This window comes from Macrotis lagotis, chromosome 7 (assembly GCF_037893015.1).
Source record: "Macrotis lagotis isolate mMagLag1 chromosome 7, bilby.v1.9.chrom.fasta, whole genome shotgun sequence".
NCBI classification, from domain to species: domain Eukaryota; kingdom Metazoa; phylum Chordata; class Mammalia; order Peramelemorphia; family Peramelidae; genus Macrotis; species Macrotis lagotis.
The window spans coordinates 163,494,631-163,518,722 of record NC_133664.1 but is presented as its reverse complement, the minus strand read 5'-3'; the positions used below and the strand labels follow the sequence as shown (position 1 = coordinate 163,518,722).

Below are 24,092 nucleotides of genomic sequence, written 5' to 3'. Positions count from 1 at the left end.
ACCAACTCCCCACCCACCCACCCCCACACACACTCATGCCTAGAATGCCTACAGATCCCCCCTATCTCATTATGATTTTTTCTTCTATTTTACCACAGTATTTTGCTAAAAATTTCCTTTCCCTGTATAAAGTACAATAAAATGAATTTACTAATGTCTGCCATATCCTTCTTATCATGGTTAAACAAGGACAATGTCATTTTCTATCTTTACTGTCATGCATCAAGCCTAAACCCAGGCTTAATGTACTTTGTAAATGTTGAATGATTGGACTGTTCCACAGAAGCCTCTGCTCTGCTGTTTGTACTTTGTGTGACCTTGGACAAGTAACTGAACCTTTTTATATTTCAGTAATTTTATCTGAAAGGCAGCTAGGTGATGTAGTGGATAGAGCACTGGCTGGCTTTGTAGTCAGGAGGAAGGAAGTTTGAATCTGGCCTCAGATGTCATTTAACCCTGATCGCCTTACATCCAGCACCATTTCCAGTCATCCTGATTCATATTTGGTCACTGGGCCCAGATGGCTCTGGAGGAGAAAGTGAGACTGGTGATGTAGCTCAACATCCCTCCACTCAAATCCAGTTCACATGCCTACCATGACATCACCACTTTGATTCATGTTTTCTTCACAATGAAGGACCAACATTAATTTTATCTGTGAAATAAGGAAATTAGACCACATGGCCTCTGAAGTTCCTTCATGCAATTCAATGATGTCATCAAAATTTACGTGTATTTTCTGTTGCTTTAAAAAATATATATCTTGTTAAGTTCAACAAGCTTTTGTTAACTACTTTACAATTTGCTAGGAGCTTGGGCTATAAAAATCAGCGAGTCTGTTTCCTAATTGAACTTATTTTCTACTTTATTTACTGATAAATAAAGATATTTTTAAAGTGAATAAAACATAATTTTCAAAATGCACTAAAAATTGGGGAATTGGGAAAGGATCTTGAATCAATAAATCAACAAAGATATATTATGGATCCATGTGCCTGACACAAGGATCTCACAATGGTACTTGAATTGAGTCTTAATGGGATCTGGAGTACCCAAGAAATATAGGTGAGAACAGAAACCAAAAGCAAAGGCAGACCATGACTTCAAGGACTTTGCATATGTATATGTAAAAAAAATTTGCATTGAAGCCAGGAAGGTATGAAGATATGTATATGCATTTATGACTAGACCTGTGATTTCACTGATATAAGTATCCTTCAATGAGGAACTACCCCTACTGTTTTATCGTCTCTAAAAATGTATGGTACTCAGGTTAAATGGCTTGCCTAAACAGGGACACAAAGAGAGTATGAGTCAAATGTCATATTTGAACACAGTTTCCTTGAACCTGGCACCAAAGCTAATTCTTTGTTCACTATATTCATGTGATTGTATGTATATGTAGTTATATAGTCTTAAATAAGTTAGTCAATAGCACTAACTTTGTAATTGTATTGGAATATTGTATAATATTACAAGAATTTTCATTACTAAATGAAACAGTTAACTTGAAAACATATTCATATTTTAATACTATACCACAGATTATAGAAAACAGTCAAAGGTGAAATGGATACAAAAGATTAAATATAATAGTTGAGGGGTCCTTATGTTATTCATTGCTTTAATTTTAAGGTGAATGTTTTACTAATGATATTAAAGTAAAGATTTATTGTTTTCTAGGGAAGGAGAAAGGAAGCATATACTCAGAACTTCATAATGCATTCTTTTATATTAATGGTTTATTTTTCTCAAATCTCTTGGCTTTTATCAAATAATTCAAATAGTATGCCAGTATTTACTTAATCTCAGCTAAGTGCTCTATAAAGAGGGATATTATTGGGGCGGCTAGGTGGTGCAGTGGATAGAGCACTGGCCCTGGAGTCAGGAGTATCTGAGTTCAAATCCAGCCCCAGACACTTAATAATTACCTAGCTGTATAGCCTTGGGCAAGCCACTTAAACCCCACTGCCTTGCAAAAACCTTTTAAAAAAAGAGTGATATTATCTTATCTTTTAATAGCAAGTAAGACAGTTTAAATGAATTATATGAAGAAATTTTTAAGTGGGAGAGACTAAATGAAAGGACTCTAAGAATGAATTAAAGAACAAATAAAGGAATAAATATGTTTAGGAGTAGCATCTTGTAAGGAATAATTGAGTAAAAATCAAACTGCTTGTTTCCTGAATCCTCGCAGGCAAAGAATAATAAAAATACAAATAAACAAAACAAAACAAACCACAAGTGTTATTTGTGTTGTCACATGATATAGGCTTAACTAGAAGGAAAAAGAAAAGCTGAAAAAAATTTCTTATAGGCCCCAATTCAGGAAAATCAAGAGAACAACCTTGATGATTTTGGTAGCAGTAGATTTTCCCTCTATTTCTCTAGCTACAGTTTCCAAAAGAATTATATCCAGAAGTATCAAGAAGTTAGACTCATATTATTTCATTTTTTCCAAGTCTCTCTTTTCCTCTATACTTTAAAACATGGCCCAGCTCTTGCCTAATCTAACCATCATCCCTTTTTTCTCTTTATTTGATTTCTTCTAAGGAGCTTGTCCAGTTTTCTCCTCTATTCCATTTTCAATCTCTTTTAATTCACTTGATTCATCATTTTTTGCCTAGAAACATGTCTGTCTCCACCCCATCCTTAAATAAACATACAACAAACCACTGTTTTAAACTTCACTTCCATTTTGTTCCATTTCCTACACATTTTTTTAATCCTGTGCTATCTGGCTTCTAGCACTATCCCTTAATTGAAGTGGTTCTTTCTGAAATTACCAGTATCTTGCTGCTATATCCAAGAGTCTTTTTTCAGGCAACATATCTAATCCTCTTACAGCATTTGACACCGTTACCCATCCACACTTTTCTTCTGTTACATTCTATCTCTCCCTCTCTATGTATCTGTTGGTCTCTTTCCTCCCCTTCCCCACTTGTCTGTCTTCTATCCTGCCCTGTCTCTCATCATCCTTTCTATTGAGTGTGACTATCCTCAAGGCTCTATTCTTTATTCTACTCTATGTAATCTCATTGGATCTCATAATTATCATCTCTGTACAACTTACACTCAAATGTGTATTAATAGCTCTTTTTGCTCTTGAATTCTGGTAACATTAAAAACTGTTGAATATTTTATGAAAGTACACCATATTAAAATCATAATTTCTAAAAAAGGTCATCCTTTTTACAAACAAACCTACTGCACTTCCAATATTTCAGTCCTCTTTGTGACACTGTAGTTACCCTTGACTCTTCCATCTCCCTCATCCCACATTCAATCAGTTGACAAGTCTGGCTGAATCTTCACAATATCTCTGATACCTCCTCTCCAATCTCACCTACACTTCATCACTTCTTGTGTGGACTATTGAAAAAAAAACCCGTGTTCTTGTAATATTTTTATTATATTCTATGTGTTCTGTTAAAAAATTCCCAATTGCATGTTAATCTGTTTTGGGTCACATTTAGGAGTGTTGTGGACCTCTTGTAGTGCTCTGGTAATGAATTTGACATTTCTGCTCCATAGTTGCCAAACAAATATTCCTAAAATACAGATTTGATCACCATATTATTATAGTGTGTAAAATCCACAGTGGTTCTCTATTTTCTCTAGAATAAAATTTAGATTTCCTAGATTTTCAGGCAAATTTTTTTTACTTATTCTTTGGTCTATTGTTTTATAGAATACATAGCTTTCTTCAAGGCTCAGCTTTGTGACAATTCCACATGAGGCTACTCAAGATTCCCTCTTTTTGTCTCCAGTCAATTCATTTAATACAGTTATGCACTACAAAATATACTATGTGTTGTAGATAATAAATCTAGGATAATAATAATAATAATAATAATAATGCAATCACTGTCCTCAAAGAACCTATATTTTAATGGCAAATAGAAAATAAAAATAGCTAGGCACATATAGATGAAAGTAATAAAGAACAGCGTCTAATGTATCTAATAGGTAACAGTACTTTTAAGATTGGTGTTTTTTAAATATTATCTCATTTAATCCTTGAAACAACATTGTCATGTAGGTGTTAGTTATTCTTCTTTTACAAATGAGAAAATTGAAGCAGATAGAGGTTAAGTGACTTGTAAAAAATTATATAGTACATCAAGTATCTGAATGGAAAAATATAATTTAAAGAATTCTAAGTGGACAGAACACTAATAGAATTTTATGCAAAGGTCGATCAGAACTAGGTATCCTCTGACTTCTTTTTTTATGACTCAAAATAACTATATAAAAAATGAAAATTTAAAAAACTATTGAAGAGTCAATACTATAATCATCCTGGCAATCACATGGCTAAATCAAACATTATTTCTTTTAGAGAAGTAGCAATTCCTAATTTTTAGAGATTTTACTAAGATTTTTACTATTCTCATGCCACCATCATGCTGATAAACTATTTTTTTCTTTAATTGTTTTTTTTGCCTGGAGCACTGAGGAGTTTATTGATCTGTACAGGGTCACAAATACAGAATATATAATAAATGCATACAGTATACACAGACAGTGTGCTTCAGAAGCCAGTATTTTCCTGACTTCAAAGTCAGTTTTCTTACTTTTTTAAAATTTAATTATTTATTGAATTATGTTATATATTGCTATACAGTGACAGTTCATTCAAGCAATATGTATATAACTCAAGCACTGAGATAATGCATTCAAATAATTAAACCTACATTATTTAAGTGAAAATAAAGCTATAGAACCACCACTGCTGCTACAACTAACACTACTCTTCCATTTTTAAATACTTGTCTACAGTTTCCAAAATAAGCAGTATTATAGTGTGATGCTAAGGAAAACACGGACTTAGAATAAGGTGACCTTGGTTTGAATGGAGTCACTGCTACTTCTTATAGTTGTGTGATCTTGGGTAAAGCACTGAAGTTGAGGGCTTTTAGTTTCTTCATATGTAAAATGAAGACACTGATCAGAAGAATTAGAAGTAAAGCACATTTTAAACTATTTCATCAGATTAAAGTAAGCTATTTATTTTATGTTTAAGGATCTAGTTCAAAGATGTTTGTGTATATATAATTTGTGCATATATATATATTCATGTATATGTACACATACATATTTGTGTTTATGTGTGGATATTGATATAAATAAATATCATAATAGAATGTCAGGCACTTATAAAATTTTCTTCTACTGCACTGACATTAAACAGTACCATGATATTAGAAAAAACCATGTGTAGGTTTATAAAGCAGTTGCCAGAAATATAATCAAACAGTGTGAGAGAGGGAGCCTTCTGTGACTTGATTGGTTAGATTTTTTTAAAGCATAAAATGAATCATTAATTGTTAATCATGTCTCAATAGACACAATCTCTTTAATGTATTTCCTCAATAAAGTGACTGGGATGAGAAAAAAAATCACTTTTAGAATAGCCTTCCACAAATAAGAGGATGGAAAAATAAAATGAAAGTATTGAGTCTTAATTCATTTTAATTCAATTATACAAATCTGTACAAATTTTTTTTAAAAAATGCACATACATATATATATATATATATATATATATATATTTATATATATATACACATATATATGGACCCACACTGTCCACAGGATTTTCTTGACAAAGATAGTGGAATGGTTTGTCATTTCCTTATTCAGTGGATTAAGGCAAAGAGAAGATTAAGGGACTTGCCCAGATCTTACAACTAGTAAAAGAGGCTAGATTCAAACTTGAGTCTTCCAACTCCAGGCCCAGTGTTTATCCATTGAGCAACCTAGCTGTCTCCAAAGGCATATTCACAGATGACTAAATATATACCAGATACATAATGATCATGATTTCATCTCAAAATAAGCTCTTTAAATCCATACCATTGTGTATTTTTTAATTTTTTAAAAAAAAAATCACCATTTCAAAATCACAGTAAAATTAAGGTGAAAGTCCTTGAGAACATGCCAAAATTTTACGAATCCATTTTTGCTTCTCCTTGCTTTCTATCTGGCATCACTAGAGCTATCAAATATTTTATATATGCTGCCAACCACATTACATTAGAAATAATTCAGAGCATTCCAAAGCAGGGCAACTGGGATTCATCAGTATAAATGAATAAATGAGGACAGCAGATGTATGACATACTTTAACAAGGGTGAAAAGTTCAAGAAATGAGAATTAAAAATTTTGATTATTTTTTTGTGTGAGAACTGCTATTCTTGGATGCTAATCTACCTAATTATAGATAGGTATCACTGTAAGATTAAGTCTCTGCTACTCTACTGACACAGCTGTGTCAAATTAGAAAATATTTGCCTCCAAATCTTTACCTACATTTCCATTTCTCACAGGCTTACTCATGAGCAGGAATTCCTTAAAAACAGTGCCAAACTGAGATGAACAACATAATCGAGTCCAAACAGGTGAAGGGAGAAGGGAGAAAATTAGTACCAGATATAAAATTGATGAAGATAATTCCTAGGATCAGTGAAAAACAAAAAGTATTTGACTTGGTTTAAAACATGCCAAAGACTTGTTCAGAATATAAAGGCACATCACTCTTGTCTGTCAAAGGAGCAATTTGCTTGGATTTATAATTAAAAATGGACATGATACAAAATGATGCTAAAAATTGTTTAAAATTAATTTTTAGAATTATCAGTAAAACTGATGGAATAGAAAAAGGAAAAGAGTAAGAAAGATAAGTATTTCCAGTGAAATAATTGCAAAAGGAGTTGTCCTCTAAGAAGATATTATTCATTTTTTAAATGTTACTAGTATTTGTATTTTAAAATATATGTAGACGTAACACTCACAATTCTCCAGAATTAGGATGCCAGATGGAAAATAGAAAGCAATAACATATGTCCTTTAAAAATAGCCTTCAGAAAGCCACTTTTATGTTTTTGCTTTTTTTTTGCATACAGTGTAAAGGAACCTTTAACAATTATTTTTCAAGAGTTGGTGAAGAACATAATACTCGTGGGAAACTATCCACCAAACATCTGTTTTCTCTGCCAATCTTCCAGAACAGGCAATAGCAGACATGGAGGGAAAAAGTGATTTAACCATATCACAATTCTTTCCTACTTAGATTGTTTGTTTTTTGAGAGGCTAAGCCAAGACATCTAATGCTGAGTTTCTGTATGCATAGTTTTTAAGTACTTGGGTTCTTTACAAAAGATTTGAATGTTTCAATTACATCTCTATTAGTAGTCATTTCAAGGACCAAGTAAACCTACTATACTAAGATGTATAATTAATGTCAAACTTAACTCTTCAGTGTCATTACTCATCTCCCAGTCACCAAATCCTGTCATTTCTACTTTGTTAATCTTTCATATGATCATGGTCCTCACCTCTGACATTGGCCACCACCATGGTATAGGCTCTCATCACCTCTCACATGTACTACTACAATGGCCTTCTCCTTATTCTCCGTACCTCAAATCTCTCCCACTCCAATCCATCTTTTTTGCCTCATAGAAAACAGTTTAGGTTTTCTTTTAAATCATTAGTAAAATTTTCACTTCTAGCACACCCTTTGACTCAGCAATACCACTACTGAGTCTATATCCTGAAGAGATGATGAAAAAGCGTAAAAACATTACTTGCACAAAAATATTTAAAGCAGCCCTGTTTGTGGTGGCAAAGAATTGGAAATCAAGTAAATGTCCTTCAATTGGGGAATGGCTTAGAAAACTGTGGTATGTGTATGTCATGGAACACTTGTTCTATTAGAAAGCAGGAGAGATGGGATTTCAGGGAAGCCTGGAGGGATTTGCATTAACTGGTGTTGAGTGAGACTAGCAGAACCAGAAAAACACTGTACATCCTAACTGCAACATGGGGGCAATGATAACCTTGTTGGACTCGCTCATTCCATCAGTGCAACAATCGGGAGCAATTTTGGGCTGTCTGCAAAGGAGAGTGCCATCTATATCCAGATAAGGAGCTGTGGAGTTTGAACAAAGTTCAAGGACCATTCCCTTTAATTTAGAAAAAAAAACATGTATCTTATTGTCTGATCTTGTTACCTCTTAGACTTCTTGTCTCTTCTTTAAGGATATGATTTCTCTCTCATCACACCCAATTTGGATCAAGGTACAACATGGAAACAAAGTAAAGACTGACAAATTGCTTTCCATGGGGCGGGGGGAAGAAGTAAGATGGGGGGGGTATTGTAAAACTCAAATAATATCTTTAATAAAAATAAATTTAAAAAAAATTTCACTTCTATCTATCAAAGTAATCTTCCTAAAGTACAAGTGTAATCAAGTAAGCCTACTTCCTCTTCTTGTTTAAGGTCTAATGGCTTCCTATTAATTCCAGGTTTAGATATGGGTGGGAGGGAGGGGGAGAGAGAGAGAGAGAGAGAGAGAGACAGAGAGACAGAGAGAGAATGAATGAATATATGAGTGTGTGTTTGTATCTGTGTCTGTCTATGAATCTGTGTTTTTATGGAATCAGATGATGGGGTCTCAGGTAGGAGGCCCCAGCAAGAAAGTCAGTAATAAGATTGAGAGTATGTGGAAAGAATTAAGGTATAAGAAAACTGGAAAAGCAGAGAGGGACCATATATACACCTCTGTAAATACATATATACTTGAGAGGTTGACAGATATACATATAGATTGTGTAAATAGATAATTATATGTTGTCTGTCTTATAAGATGTGAACTTCTTGAGGCCAGGAAATGTTTTTATCTTCCTTGTATCCTCTCTTAACATAATGCATAATATGCAAAAGGTAATGCTTGCTAAACTTGTTGAGTCACCAAGCAGCAGGAAAATTATTTGTACTACTCTATCCTTATCTTTTTAGTCCTCAAAACAAACAAAAACATTGCTTTCCTAGTACCTATTGCTGAGAAAAACTGATTAAAAAGTTCTTCAGTTTCATGAGAGGTAGAGCATAAGCTTTAAAAAAAATTATCACAAAACTTGACTCTAATGTTATAGAAAAAAACAAATAAACCAAATTTGAGGGGAGCATATCAAATGCGATATTAAATATAAATTGTGCAAAATGAACACTATACAGAGAAGAGTATAAAAAGATTCTAAATTTTTCCATGAAAACTTAATGAGGCTTTAATTATTGGAAACTTATTACATGTTAAAAATGTCCAAAAAACTCAATGTTTTATAATTCCCACAAAAAGGAAATAATAAAATAAATGCCATAACTGCATATTTCTTATCAATCTTATCTTATTTTTCTATTTAATTAGGATTTTTTTGGTTAAAATTTTAATTTAAGTCACATCCTGGGCACAGCAAACATATCCATTTGATGCATGAAATTGGAGTGAAGTGAAATATATGTTGTGGGAAATTATGTTGATGGACTCTTCCCCTTGACCCCAAAGAGAGGAGCCCTTCTTTTTTTGAATGAATCTTCTCAGTGTCACTGACAGTGAAATATTTGGAATTGCCAAAGAAGGGCATCTGAAATAAATCACTTTGCCGATTGTTTATTGACCTCTCCAAGTCAGTCATCTCTCTGCTGATGATGCTTCAGGCTTAATGTCATTGTTGTATATTGTTTAGAAATACAGTGTGCCCAAAGCTTATCGCTTTGTCAAGTAATGTAAATATACAAAGACGGAAGTGAGGGTGGGGTGGAAATTTATTATCTTAAAATATGGAAGCAATTCATTATAATTACTTGAAGCAAAATGACTGATATAATTTTTTCATAAAGTGGAAAAAACAGATCACATGCTACCATATTCTTCATTTATTAAAAAGCAAGTTTAACAGCATTTAGCACATCAGTGCTGTCATTATATTGAGATGTTTTTCAAAAATATAATCATTTGAATTTTATTTTTTATGGTGTATATATAGAAAGGGTATAGCATAGTAAGATATTGGTCTTTTTTGTAGTCAAAATAATTTCTTTATGTTAATTTTTTTTAAATAGCTGAAAATCTACAACATTCTTAATACCATACATAATGAGCAGATGGTACTAAATGAAAAAGCTGAGTTTATTAAGAAAGTGCTAGTAAACTAAGTGAATAATATGTATGAGTAATCATATTTGGATTTAATTTGTTTCCTCCTTTTTCATTTCATTAATTCCTATATTTTTATTGAAATCTTAATGTTCAGACATTTTTTTTTTTGCTGATGAGCAGCTCCATTAAATACCAAGGCATTGAAAACGTTTTGGATAGTCAATGCTTTTGGTCCCCCTCCATAACAACTGAATAAATTTGAGAAATGGTATGATTGAGTTCTTCCCTCCAAATTTAATGTTACATTTGTTTTCAGATCATCTTTGCAAGAAGAGATCTGCCTAAGAAATAAGGTCATTTGACACTCTTCCTTGTTCACACACACCCAATTCTCCTTTACGTATTGTTTTATTGCAATTCCCATAAATTTCATTATGTTTTAAAGGCAAATAGTAGTCTATCATGTCTCTTTCTTAAGATTAATATTTCTTATGAATTCAAACTTCCCTATAGATTTGAAGCCAGTAGGAATCAAGTTGCTAATTTATTCATCATTCAGATGCTGTCTAAATTTTGCTGAGGAAAATTTAAATGGAAATGCAAAATTTAAAAGAACAATTCTTTGAGGTCTTTTTGTTTAATCCTCCTGTTCAGTGACACTTAGAAGTAAGCCTAACCTTTTAGGGTCTTGTTTTGTTGTACCTTGAGATACAATGAGTCAAATTCTCTTTTTCACTAAGTTGTCTTTATATACCAGTCTTTAAGGACTCTGAGGAAAAGATCCCCCAAACTATGAGATGGATAGCACTTCCTACTATTGCCAAACATCAATATGCAGGACTGCTTTAAGGCAAATTTAATTATGTTAAGTAGTAGTTCATCTATATGTGACTATGTTTAAGTAGAGTGGACAGTAGAAGAAATCACTGTGTATATGACACAGACAGACTGAATGTACTAAGTTGAGATGGTACTTGTGTAGTTGAGGAATTGCTAGAACAACTGGAGGATCAGAGTGTACAACAAGAGAATAATTTGTTTACAATTTGGATGTATAGTCCTATTAGATAAGAGGAATATGGTGCAAGGATGAGGGATGAGTAAGTATGGCAAGTGTTTCGGCTTTGTTCCAGGCCCTTATGCTACTCTTTACCCATATTTAGTAACATTTACATAGCAGAATGATTCAATAAATATTTTTCATGCACTTACTATGTGTTGGGCACTTTTGATAACTGCTAGGGATACAAAAAGAGGCAAAAAGACAGTCTCTGCCCTAAAGAAGCTTAAGATCAATCCAGTGGAAACAATAACATTTAAACAAATTCCAGTAATTAGTGAGATAGGAAAGAAGCAAGGTTTGGAGGAAAAATAAGTTCCATTTTGGACATATTGAATTTAAAATGTCTCCTGGATGTTCAATTTGAGAAATCAGAACAGAGATATTAGGGTAGGAAAATTGGAATTAACAGTTATCATCATTTTGATTTTTTTCAGTCATGACCTATTCTTTGTGACCTCATTTGGGGTTTTCTTGGCTATAGAGTGGTTTGCCATTTCCTTCTCCAGCTCATTTTACCAATGAGAAACTGAGGCAAAAGGGTTAAATCACTTGCCCAACCAAGGTCACACAAATGAATGTCTGAGATCAGATTTTTTAACTCAAGATGAGTTTTGCTAGTTCCTAGTCAACTTCTCTATCCACTGTGCCATCCAGCTTCCCAAACATCAGTACAGAGATAGTTATTAAATCTGTAGGAGCTGATGAACTTGTTCTTAACAGTTTTTACCACAAGAGAAGAATCAAGTCTTTCAAGTTTCTGAAACATCTTATAATTTTCAAACCTTCTGATATCAATTAAATGCATAGAAATAAGTCCCCCTACCCCCCCCCCCAAAATGACTGCTGTCATTTATATCACACTACTATCACAACAGATCATAATACTCAAAAGATTTGGATTATAGCACATTTACAAATTGTGGAAATTTTTCTTCCAAAATGTTCAGTGCAAAAGTGTGTTGTTGTAGGATCAAGGCCAATGTTATTAAGTTGTAGTAAGCACAGCGAAATGATAAAGACCCATCTCTGACTTCATGTCTTCCAGTATTTTCTGATATCTGATATTTTTATTTCAATTTTATTGCCTTCATTGCTTTATAGTCACATTTCCATTTGTTCTTTGGATATTTGCCTACTACAAAATTAAACTTGAACTTTGCATAGCTGATAATTGCAGAGGTGACAATTTCCAGTAACTGGTTTCTTCTGGGAAATGAAAAGCTCCTCTTCTTAAATTTTTTTTCAGGTTGACCTTATGGTTTGGGAAAATATTTCATTGCATGCAGGAACTTTATGCTAGGAGAATAAGAGGGGGAAAAGTATAGTATTCCAAGATAAAGGCAGGAATGGGCACAGTATTTAGAGGTAGTTTGATTTATTTTTAATAAAAATCTATCTCCAGATAAAATAGTCCTTGTTGGAAATACTTAATAAACCCTGATTTATAGTTAATATAATCAGCTAATCAATGTTAAAGTCCTAATGAATAGGTCATAATGATAAAACTCAATGAATATTTTAAAATTAAAACTGTGAAAATAGAAAGACCAAATTTTGAATCAAACTGAATTTTTGTAGTCATTTTAAAGATCATTTTATACATACATACATACACACACATATACATGCATACATAAATATATTTCCTGTATGAAAAGATTATCATCTAGTTTGTGTTCAAAAAAATTGTGTCCACAAACCTATATAGAGTTCTTCCCTCCAAAAATGTTTATAATATTTAAATTTATAAAGCCTAAAAATTACTGTGAGGTTTAGTTTTAAATGCTTTTTTCGTACTTAAATTTATCCAATAGCTAGAACTGTACAGATATGTGTATATGCATATTGCTAAAATTGTATTAAATGAATAATTGACTATTACATCTAAAGATGTAAGATTTTGAAAGACATCTAAAAATATGGAACATTTGCCTGTATAGTTAAGAGATACATTATTTATACTTTTTCTCCAAATTTTATACAAAGGAAAAAACTGAAATATACAGTATAGCTAATTATTTCAGGAAAATAATCATAGCAAAGCATTCTTAAGTTTTGATAAATGCAACCTTCAGCTAGTTCATTAACTGGTCCACGGGGTGGCAGTAAAACAATATGGAACATTTGACTCAAAACCCCCATAGCTACAATGTGATAAAGATGAAATGCACTGAGAACTGGCTCTGCTGTACCAATTAACTACAATCTCCACCTACATACAATGGAATACATCAAAAATGTATTCTTAAACTTTTAATGAGCATTTAAATATTTAACTGTACTTCTTTTAGAAGCCACTGAAATATTTTGTGAAGGACTATTTAATTTCTATCTTTGGATAGATAATTATAAATGCATGGTGGTGGTATGGGATATTCTAAAAGACTCAGCTTGAAAATGAGCAGAAAGCATTCTTGTTGAATATTTAAATTTCTGAAAAGGAATAAATAGTTATTATTGGAGTAAAAAAGAAAGAAGTTCGGTGCTTAATTTCTGTCTGTGAACTTTAAATGCATTTAAACTCATTAAAGTCATTTAATAATTATTGAAGTGTGATTATGGAGATTGTAATATTTAATTGCTAGTCCCTTCTAGTTGTAAAACAATAAGGAATATCTTGGATCATAGATCAGAGCTAAGAACAAACAGTCCAACTACTTTATTTAAAAAATAATGATTTCCATATAGACTGTACTAAGTGTCTGATATCATATAAATAGTAAGGTCAAGGGAAAAATTTGAACCTAGATCCTTCAAAACCCCATCTATTCTTTTTCCACTCTTCCAATGTCAGCATTAAATGACTTTGTAAAGATCTCAAGAACTGCATGTCCATTATTATTGTATTACTAAAACAATCCAAAGAATTCTAATTCTTTCCAAAGAAGTATATTTGTAATTTTTATTTGTAACTGGAGAAATATTTTTAGGGAAAAAAGAACTTTTAGTAACCATCTATATAATGACAAATGTAAATTGGGAGGTGAGGTAGAAATGCTATTTAATATGGTAAGAATAATTAGTCAAGCAAAGTCAGTTTTGATGGGAAGTTAGAGGGCCATGTGTAAATGGTGAATAAAATAACAGATTAAAAGCATTGTACTAACTTCTGTTCCCTTTGGGATATTTGAAAAACAAGTTAAAACAACCAGAATTAAATATGACAGGGTGGACATTTCTATGGCAAGATAAGTTCTTCCTTATCTGTAATATACTCTGCTAGCTTCATGTAGACAAACATATGGGAAAGAAGCAAATACACTTGAGGTAAAACATATGCATATAAACAAGTGTGTGTTTTTTTTTTAATTTTGTTTTGTTTTTGGATGACCTTGACTGTGTAGACTATTTGACTGATATTCAAATATTCAAGTAAGATTGGCTATAGATAATGTTTCTTTACTGTTGAAAATGGATGTTGTTCATATATCCAGATACAATGGTCCCATTTGGCTTCTTTTTGGTCTTTATCTTTTATGCCTTTGTTGTAAAAGGGTTAGAATTACCATTCTATCTTTCCCAGGAAAGAAATGTACTTACAAGTATAACATACTTAAAATGCTTCATATGTAGTAATATGTTTTATTTATTATAAACCCAATAAAGTTGGCTGTTTCTTATAAGTAGAACTTCCCTTTATTGAAATTGATTTTTAGGAATAGTGATGTATATTGTTACCATTTTAGTTTGAACATATGGAGACCACTTTAGCAAAGAATATGTAAGGAAATCTCATTAATTAATAAAACATTATATCTCTTAAATGTTCCAATAATAGCAAGAGAAAATACAGAGTATGCATCATTAAGGCAACAAAAAATGTTAATACATGCAAAATCTACACTTGAAAACGAGAGCCAATTATTTCCTAAAGCATATGACATTTCTTCTTTACCTCATATTCATGGGAATTTTGTTAGAGATATTAAATTTAAATTGAATTTTCAGTTAAGGGTGTCAGAATTGTTTAAGAATAAGTTGTCTTTATTGCTTTAATCTAACTTATATAAGAAGAAACCCTATCCTAGAAAAGTACCCTCACTAGAGAAGGAAGATTAATCCTTGAATGACAGAAAGGAAAACTAATACTGTTTCAAGAATGAGAAAGAGTCTGCTTACTAGAATCTGGGGAGACATTGAGATTTAAAAGGGAAAAAAAAGTCTTAAGGAGTTATTTCCCTGTCAAGCTAGAATATTAGCAAAATTATCCTGATGGTATTTTATACTCTGATCTTGAATATTGCCTGTCAAGTGACTTCTTATTCAGTTAGCCAAGTCAAGCCTGGAAATTCAATGCCAATAGAGAGGGATATTTTGGTAAATGTTTCTCTTAAAAAAAATACACAGCACTTTCCAGTTTAATCTACATTATTTACCTTTATTCCAGCACTTTCTTAAGTCTACAAATTAAGAAGACAGTAAGTCAAGCCCTAATTTCTATTGCCTGCCAATTTGAGATATATAAATGTTTGTGCTAACAATGTAATAATTAGCTTTGGTGATCTCCTGCCAATAGGACTCATATTAATGGGTAGATTTTTGTTTTTCCCAGTCCATTTGTTCCTAATAGAATAAGTTCCATTCCTTTCAATATCAGTCAGTGCTGGACATTGGAATTACAAAGCTCAAAATGATAAAAATGTAAACTCCTTGTGATCAGTGAGCTTAAGGAATACACTTTCAGAGATAACTCAATACAAGATATATACAAGTCACATATGTAGTGATGCAGAAGAGCTCTAAAGACAAAGTATTGAAACAAACTCAAGAATCAGCAAAAGATATTTATAAAAGTTAACATTAGAGGTAAGGCTTAAAAGCAGACAAAGATTTAAAAAAAACCATTCCTGGGGGATAGAAAGGAGCAAGTTTTTAACTAGTATGTAATATGAAAATTGGAGCTATGTATAATTAGTCTAGACTCCAACCTCTAGCCAAACTCTTCAGAAATGTAAATGCCTAAGAGTTTGTATTTTAGTCTAGAGCAATGGAAACCAATGGAGATTTTTGAGCAGTAAGGTTACAACATTAGGTCTTGAGTTTAGGAACTTTAATTTGATAGATGTATTAAAATTGTAAATGGAGATGGGCTGCAAGATAGACTGGATATCTGAAATCCAATTAGGAGAGTATTATAATAGGAATCCAGGAAGAAGGTATTGAGAGAATGAAAGAGTTGCAGGAGATATTTAGGTAAAAATTGTAAGCATTAGTGAATAATTTGATATGAGTAGTTAATGAGAATAAAAGATGATTTCTAGTCTGCTAACTTAGGAGATTAAGAGGGTGGTAGTACCTTTGACAAAAATAGAGCAATTAGAAGAATAGCAGAATTTAGGACAACTCCAAAACTAAAGCGTTTTGGAAAGTACATTTCACAGGTTAATTATAAGGTCAAGAATTTGAAAGAGAGAGAAGTGCACCAGAACAAGAATGATGGCCCAAGAATTTAGAGAGGAATGACTTAAGGTTTCTTTAATAATAGAGAATGGATTTATTAAGACTGAGAGATGGGAAGGATGAAAGGTAATGATCAGAAGAATTCAGAATAATGGATTGGGGAGTTGGATCACTTGTGAGTTACCAGGGTTTTGATCATTCTTTGAGGTATTTGAGATTTTAAGTGAAAGTGGAGCTCATAAGAATATTGAGGGGAAGTCAGCATGTAAATTAAAGTCACCAAACAAAAGAGCTGGGGTGTGAGGACAGGAATAACAATAGTGAGACAGGCAATGACCTCAGTCACTGTGGCTCCAAATGAAATTGTTACCCAAATAAAGTACCCATAGTTACAGTTTCTAAAGGGAATTATTCTTAGATTTATAGTATCATCTACAAAAGGGGGTATGCTGGTGCTCACTTCTTTCCAGAAGCCAAGTTGAGAGTATTTTACTCCTTAAAAATTGACAAATGCTACAAATCAGGGCTGTATTCATTGCTGATGCTCTCGACTCAAGACACTGATAGAGAAAATATCAATAATGCAGATTAAACTTCTAAATATGTCCTGTGTTTTGAGACTGTTTGGGGGGGGCTGGATATTAAATATTTGCAATCATACCCCTGGATCTACATAATTACTATCCACTTAATAAACAAGAAGCAAATATGAAAACTTCTACATTATCCTGGGAATCACAATTAAAGTGTTAATGTCTGTAACTAGATAAGAATTTCAAAGCAGTAACTCAATGTGCTTCAAACAAAATTCTTGGAATATACCATTTACCTTTAATATTGTAATCTAGAATTAGGTATTATGGAAAGTATTATTCCTCTGAAGTATGTCCTTTAGCAAGAAAACTGAATTGAAGGTAGTACTATAAATTCATTTACTTTTTTTGAAGTAAAAAATAAAATGATGTCATGCATCCTTCCTCATAGAGCTGTTATGAAGATCAAATGGGATGATATTTGTAAAAAGCTCAGCAGAGAGCCTCCAACTATATAAATGATTATTGCCCTTTCTTTCCCTTTGACAATAGGAATTTCATTTTAACAAATCATTTGGTTTTTGTGGTCTGAATATGCATATGTATGTAAATGTTAAAGTAGATAGTTTCTATTTTAAATATTGTATATACATAGATCATATGTTATATTATACTGCATTATATATTAGTATGTGTCATAACAATGTAATTTTAATACTATATTATAATATATTTAATATTAGGATAAATACATTAATATTATGTAAACCCAAGACAAGCCAGGTGCTTCAACTGATGTAAAAAATATATAATTTCCTTTTAAATAAAAATTCCTTAATTTTTTTTGTCTGGTGGCCAAAAAGAGATCTTTTAAAGTATTCTTAAATCTCAGTCCTTTTAGTATCATACTTTAGAAAAGAAATAGTACTATGATGCACAGGATTTTAAAAGCTATTGGTATATATTAATATATAATACTTTAAAAATAAGATGTTATTTGCAATATGTTTAAAAGACAAAGTACTTTAATTATCCTTTTAATTTTACTATATTAAGTCATAAAATTATAATGATTTCCAAGTTATTCTTATTGAAATACTGAAAATATCTGACAGTATTAGGTTATTAACATATATATGAAGTTTAAAGTACATTATGGCTCAGAATGTATTTTAAAATTATAGTTAACTAACATTCTCAATAAAAATACTTAGAGCCTGAATTCTTTTTTTGCCTTATACCCTGACTCATTAACGGATTCGTTATTCAATGCAGTGCAATTCTGTCATATAACTGAATGAAATATTTTGATGGTCACTCTAACATAATTGCATAATTATATAAACATAAACTAAAAGAAGCAACAGTATCTGAAGTAATAAAATATCTAAAATCATTCTATAATACTTCAAGGATCTTAGTTCCTCACTGTTGCCATACAATTCTCCATTTGCCTTTGTTCCCACAATCTCTTTGTACCTTAGTAGATGTTAAAAATCAACTGGCAGCCTAACTTCTCAAAATGGGTCTCTCCTAATTTTGCTAATCTGGTCAATTGTTGTTCATATTCATGTTCAGAGAAGAAAACCATAAAAGCATCTTTTTTCTATTATTGCCTTCCAGACCTCCTCTTTTTAAGTTTTTTTTACATATTTTAATTTATTATTTAATTACCTTAATAGCCTCTCTAACTTTGTTTTGTGTTTGCTTATTTTATGTTTTCTTTCATTCAGGTACGTGTATTCACATTTTCAGTTGGTCAGCATAATTATGACAGAGGACCAATACAGTGGATGGCCTGTGAAAACAAAGGTAAGTATTCAATTTTTTTTTTTAGTATATATCATGTACAAATAGATAACATGATTATTTAGATGGGACTCTCAGGTGGTATCTAATCTTTCATTTAACAGAAAAGTAAATCAAAGTGCACACACACACACACACACACACACACAATCAAATTGATTCATAGACCCTTAGATTAAAAACTCCTTTCTCCTATAGAACCAATGTTTCTTCCATTGTACCACACCGTATTATAAAAAAGACTACCTCCTACAATGGTACAGTGGGAGGTTTGCAGGGTTCTATATATTCTACTTTTGGGAAAGAATTCATAAATTATGGCTATTTTGAATGGTAATTGAGATAAACTTAAGACTAAGTATATCTTTTGAGAAATCAAAAATAAGACCAGGCCTTCAATAGCAGATGAAGGCTAATTCAATCCCAACTACTCTTTTACTTGGCATGTCAATATAATTTTCTTTGGGTTTTTTTTAAACTGCATTTTCTTAGTTCAGAACTGGTCTAAATTAAGAGTACAAAACTTCCATTCATTCAGAGAATTCTTAAGAAATGTGAAATAAAATGAGAGAAAATGCCAAACTAGTTTAAAAAAAAATCCAGCAGTAATATAAGCAGAGTAACATAAAAACTGTTGAATTGTCAACCAAAACAAATTTAACATTGCTAACTTTGCATTTTTCCTCTGATATTATCAAAGCTACATTTTTCTTGAAAATTATTCCTTTATTCAAATGAAAGAATTATGTCAATAAGCAATGATATCAGTAGAGATTAAAACTGTAATTTAAATAGCCTTGGAAATTTCAGGATGGTCCTCACAAACTATAATTTTAGAGAATTGTGAAGAACTTCCATAGGTTATAATTACATCCATAGATAATATGTGTCAGAGGTATGATTTAAATCCATGTCTTCCAGAAAAATGTCATGTGAATTGATTAGTTTTAATTTTGAGGTTTAATATTTATCATAAACACTTTTATTCATGTAACATTCAAATAAAACATGATATTCATATATATGTTTATATTTGAGATTGACTTTTAGCAAAGTTATACTAGACATGAATCAATATCAAATAAATAATAATCACAAGATTTTGTTTCTTCTCTGGGGGTACTCGATTGGATTATACTTTAGTTTCCTTTCTGTTTTTAAACATATGAAAATTTATTTTTTAGCTCTTTAAAGCAGATTAAGAGGTTTGATGCAATGTCCACTATGTCACTCTAGTCTTGTAATAATACATTGCTTTTCAAAAATTGGAGAATTAGTGTTCTTTTTTTTTTTTACTCCATAAACAAATCAGAAATTAGCATATAAATACAAGAAATATGTGTCCTTAGTTTGGTAATGACAGTGTATCTTTGATTTCTTTCAGGTTATTATTATGAAATTCCTTCCATTGGAGCTATAAGGATCAATACTCAGGTATGACTATAATCTCAAACTAATTTACAGAAGAGCAAGATGATATTTTTATATAAAAATATTAAAAGCATCAGAGGAAAACAACAAATCAAAAATTGAGTAAAAACGTGACTCATATAAGAAATTCACTGAAAGTTATTAGAAATTTTTGTGTCTCAATATTTGCTTATATATCAAAACCTAAGTAAACCACGATTCAAATTTCTTTTTATTTTTATAGATTATTATTACAGTTGCAAGAAAACCAGTAAAATTTTATTGAAATTACAAATCTATAATTTTTATCTAGCTTTTTTTTTTGCAAGGCAATGGGGTTAAGTGGCTTGCCCAAGGCCACACAGCTAGGTAATTATTAAGTGTCTGAGGCTGGTCTTGAACGCAGATACTCTTGACTCCAAGGCCAGTGCTCTATCCACTGCACCACCTAGCCACCCCTATCTAGCTTTTTTTGCAAAGATTTAGATTATAAGTTTGAATATGAAGTTAAAAATATATGTAGAATATGCATCTGGATGGTATGTATATATATATATATATATACACACAGAGAGGCATATATGTGATATATCACACATATGTGATAGAACAAGAAATATTAATAACCAAATTATCTATAAACTCTCGATAGAGATGACATCAAAGATGATAGAGCCCTAAAATATTTTAAACTGAGTTCATCCCATATTAGATTAGGAAACTCAGGAAATGAAAATTTTAGCAACTTGGTCAGAATCACACAGGTCCAAAGTTTATGAGATACAGTTGAATTCAGGTCTTCCTGACTTCAACACAGTGAGGATGTCAGAGTCATAGAATTTTAGTACAGAATAGACCTCATTTGCCATGTAGTCCAATTCATATCCAAAAGGAATTCTCATTATGACATTAAATGACACTTGACAACTAATTATATAACTTCTTTTGAAAACCTTCAATGAGGCAAAACTTACTCCATAACAGGAAAGATAATTAGAATTTTGGAGAGAGCTATTCTTTTTGTCCAGGTGAAAATTCTATTGTTTGCCCTTTACAACATAAGATAAAGCAACTCTATGGTACTGTTCTTCTCCCATGTGTCAAGTGTACAATTTCATTTCTTCCTGCAATGTTAATATAAAACACACATGTATAAATATATACATACATCCAAATACATAGAAATACACATATTTGAGTGTATTTTATTTGTTTTTATATTTGTGGCACAAATATATACAGAAATACATGAACATGCATGAGACAAATAAATAAATGATCCATTAGACCCAAAGAACTGCTTGATATGGGTGGCTAGGTGGTGCAGTGGATAAAGCATGGGCCTGGAGTCAGGAGTACCTGGATTCAAATCCAGTCTCAGACACTTAATAATTACCTAGCTGTGTGGCCTTGGGCAAGCCACTTAAAACCCCATTTGCCTTGCAAAAACAAAAAAACCTAGAACTGCTTGATATTATTTATATTTATCATATCTCTATTTATTGAGACATCTAGATGGGACAGAATATAGAATGATGGACTTGTAGAATCCTACTTTATATACTTGCTAACTGTGTGACACTGGACAAGTCATCTAACCTCTCTCAGCCTCAGTATCATCATATATAAAGGAGGAGACATGTAATAATACCTACATCACAAAGTTGTAAGGATCAGCAGACAATGTAAATGTAAAACACTCAGTAAATTTTAAATCCCGATATTAATGCTTGCTGTTGTTCTTACTACTCTATAATTTAATGGGTTTCAGCTGTTGGATGTTATTCTTCAGCATATATTATATATTCAGTTGAGAAATTGCAAAAAAAAATGAGGTTGGTGTTGTCTTTGTCTAAGCAAATTGAAAAGAAATTAAAAAACAAGAGAATGGTTTTTCATTTCTATTATATGTAAAATGAGGTGGTTAAAATAAAGTAAGAGTTTCTAATCTGGGGACAGTGAATTTGGTCCTTTATATAACTTAACTATTTCAATGTGATTAATTTTTTGTAATCTTTATATTTTCTCATATACCTATTTTAAAATCATTATTCCAAGAAGGAGTCTGTAAGCTTCACTAATTTGCCAAAGGGATCTATGATATTGGAGAGTGGGGGGGGGATCAGGAATCCCTGAGCTAGAAGAACTATCAGGTGCATTCCAGCAGCAAATTTATTTAATTCTAACTTTTGAGAGAGAACATCTTTAGCTCTAACCATCAGTATAATAAAAATACATTTCTGATTAAATTGGTGGTGAAATGGTCAAAAGATATATTCCAAGATATGATGGTTGCCCAAAGATTTTCAGGAGGAATATCTACAAAGGGAGATCAGGATTAAATGAGTTTACTTTAAAAGAAAATGAGGTAAGGAAAAACAGACCAACAAAAACTTTACATGTCTACAGTGAAATCTTGGATCAGTTGTCTACTTATTTCATAACAAGATGAAAAGCCATGGGATAATTTAAGTAATTATATATTATCTTTGCAAGAAATTTCACTGCTCAAAATATTGTTGCTTAAATATCATAATCTACATCATACAGAATGAAAGTCGACAAATTTTAAAATAACATTGAAATTGTTTAAAATGCAAACACTGAATACATTCAATCCTGAAATAAAACAGCAGCTGCATTTGAGTCTCCTTTGGAGATTTGGCTCAGTAGTTCATTTATTTGTTGATAAGTTTAAATGCAATTTTGAATTTCAGCCAATCTCTGATATGTAAGCAGACTTGGGTTTTCTTTATATATTTATTTTTTAAAATCAGCACTCCACCCTGTAAATCACAGTTTTCAGTAGTTCCTTTTATTAGACAAAGTCTAGAAAAATGCAAACTTATCTTTTTATGCTTGAAGACAATATTCTGATTGTTCCAGGATGAAAAATAAAGTGAAATATGATGCATAAATCAAAGGGGCTACATACACTGATTCAAAGCATGACAGAAACAGAACTTTACATAGTCCATAGGAATGAAGTGATCATTAAGATAATAACTTTCCCATTATTTCATCTAATTTGATTTTATATAATTTTTCATTATTTTAATGTTTTTTTTTAAATTACTTATCAACTGATTAACTTTCCTATCATGTGAATAGGAATATTTGGACGTCCTAGGAAGACCAATGGTTTTGGCAGGAGATAAAGCCAAGCAAGTCCAGTGGACTAATGTATACTTGGATGCACTGGTAAGATTTTCTATTATTTATGCAGAGATGGATGTCATCATTCTGAGATACTAATGATTTCTAACTACTTCTCTCTTGACATTCCCATGTCTGTCATCTCCCCATAAATATGACTCTTAGAGCTGCTGTTATAGTTTCTTTTATATTTCTCACTTAGAGGTTTTATCCCTATTTTTAAAAAATCATATATTGTAATTGTCAATTATAATTGATAATTATGAATTTTTATGTTAACATTTAGCATGTCATCAAAAAGAATAGCAATAAATATTAACATGAAATATTATCTTTTTAATATTTATACTGATTTAACAACCATTAAGCACCAAGATGTCCATAGTACTGAGCTTTATATATAAAGGTAAATAAGATACAGTCTCTGAACTTTTAGTTTATAATACAGTTTCAAACACAGAACAATATAAATTACTACAACTATTTCATAAATTTAGGGCAGAATAAAACAGATTAACAGTAAGATAATTATGAAGCATATATGATTCTAATGACTAAAGAGTACATTATCATTTAGTATATAAATATTTAATACATGCTTGCTTGTTAATTAAACTAATGTACATGCAAGGCAAAATTCTATTATGATCATATCTATTGTTTATTATTATTCAAAATCATTGTTACAGAATTTACTCTTCAAGCAGTTGTATTCTTAATTAGCGGGGGCGGGTATTGCATACCTATTGGTGATTCTTCAGCAGTCTTTATCT

At 31.5% G+C, this 24,092-nt stretch overlaps 1 protein-coding gene across 1 annotated transcript in view; it reads left to right on the top strand.

Annotated features, from left to right (window-relative positions):
- CACNA2D1 (calcium voltage-gated channel auxiliary subunit alpha2delta 1) overlaps positions 1-24,092 on the top strand; it is a 157,839-nt gene that overhangs the window by 53,395 nt on the left and 80,352 nt on the right. The window contains exons 8-10 of the mRNA XM_074195298.1: positions 18,678-18,756; positions 20,138-20,187; positions 23,275-23,364. Coding sequence (XP_074051399.1) covers positions 18,678-18,756; positions 20,138-20,187; positions 23,275-23,364 — 219 coding nt within the window. The remainder of the gene's footprint in view (positions 1-18,677; positions 18,757-20,137; positions 20,188-23,274; positions 23,365-24,092) is intronic.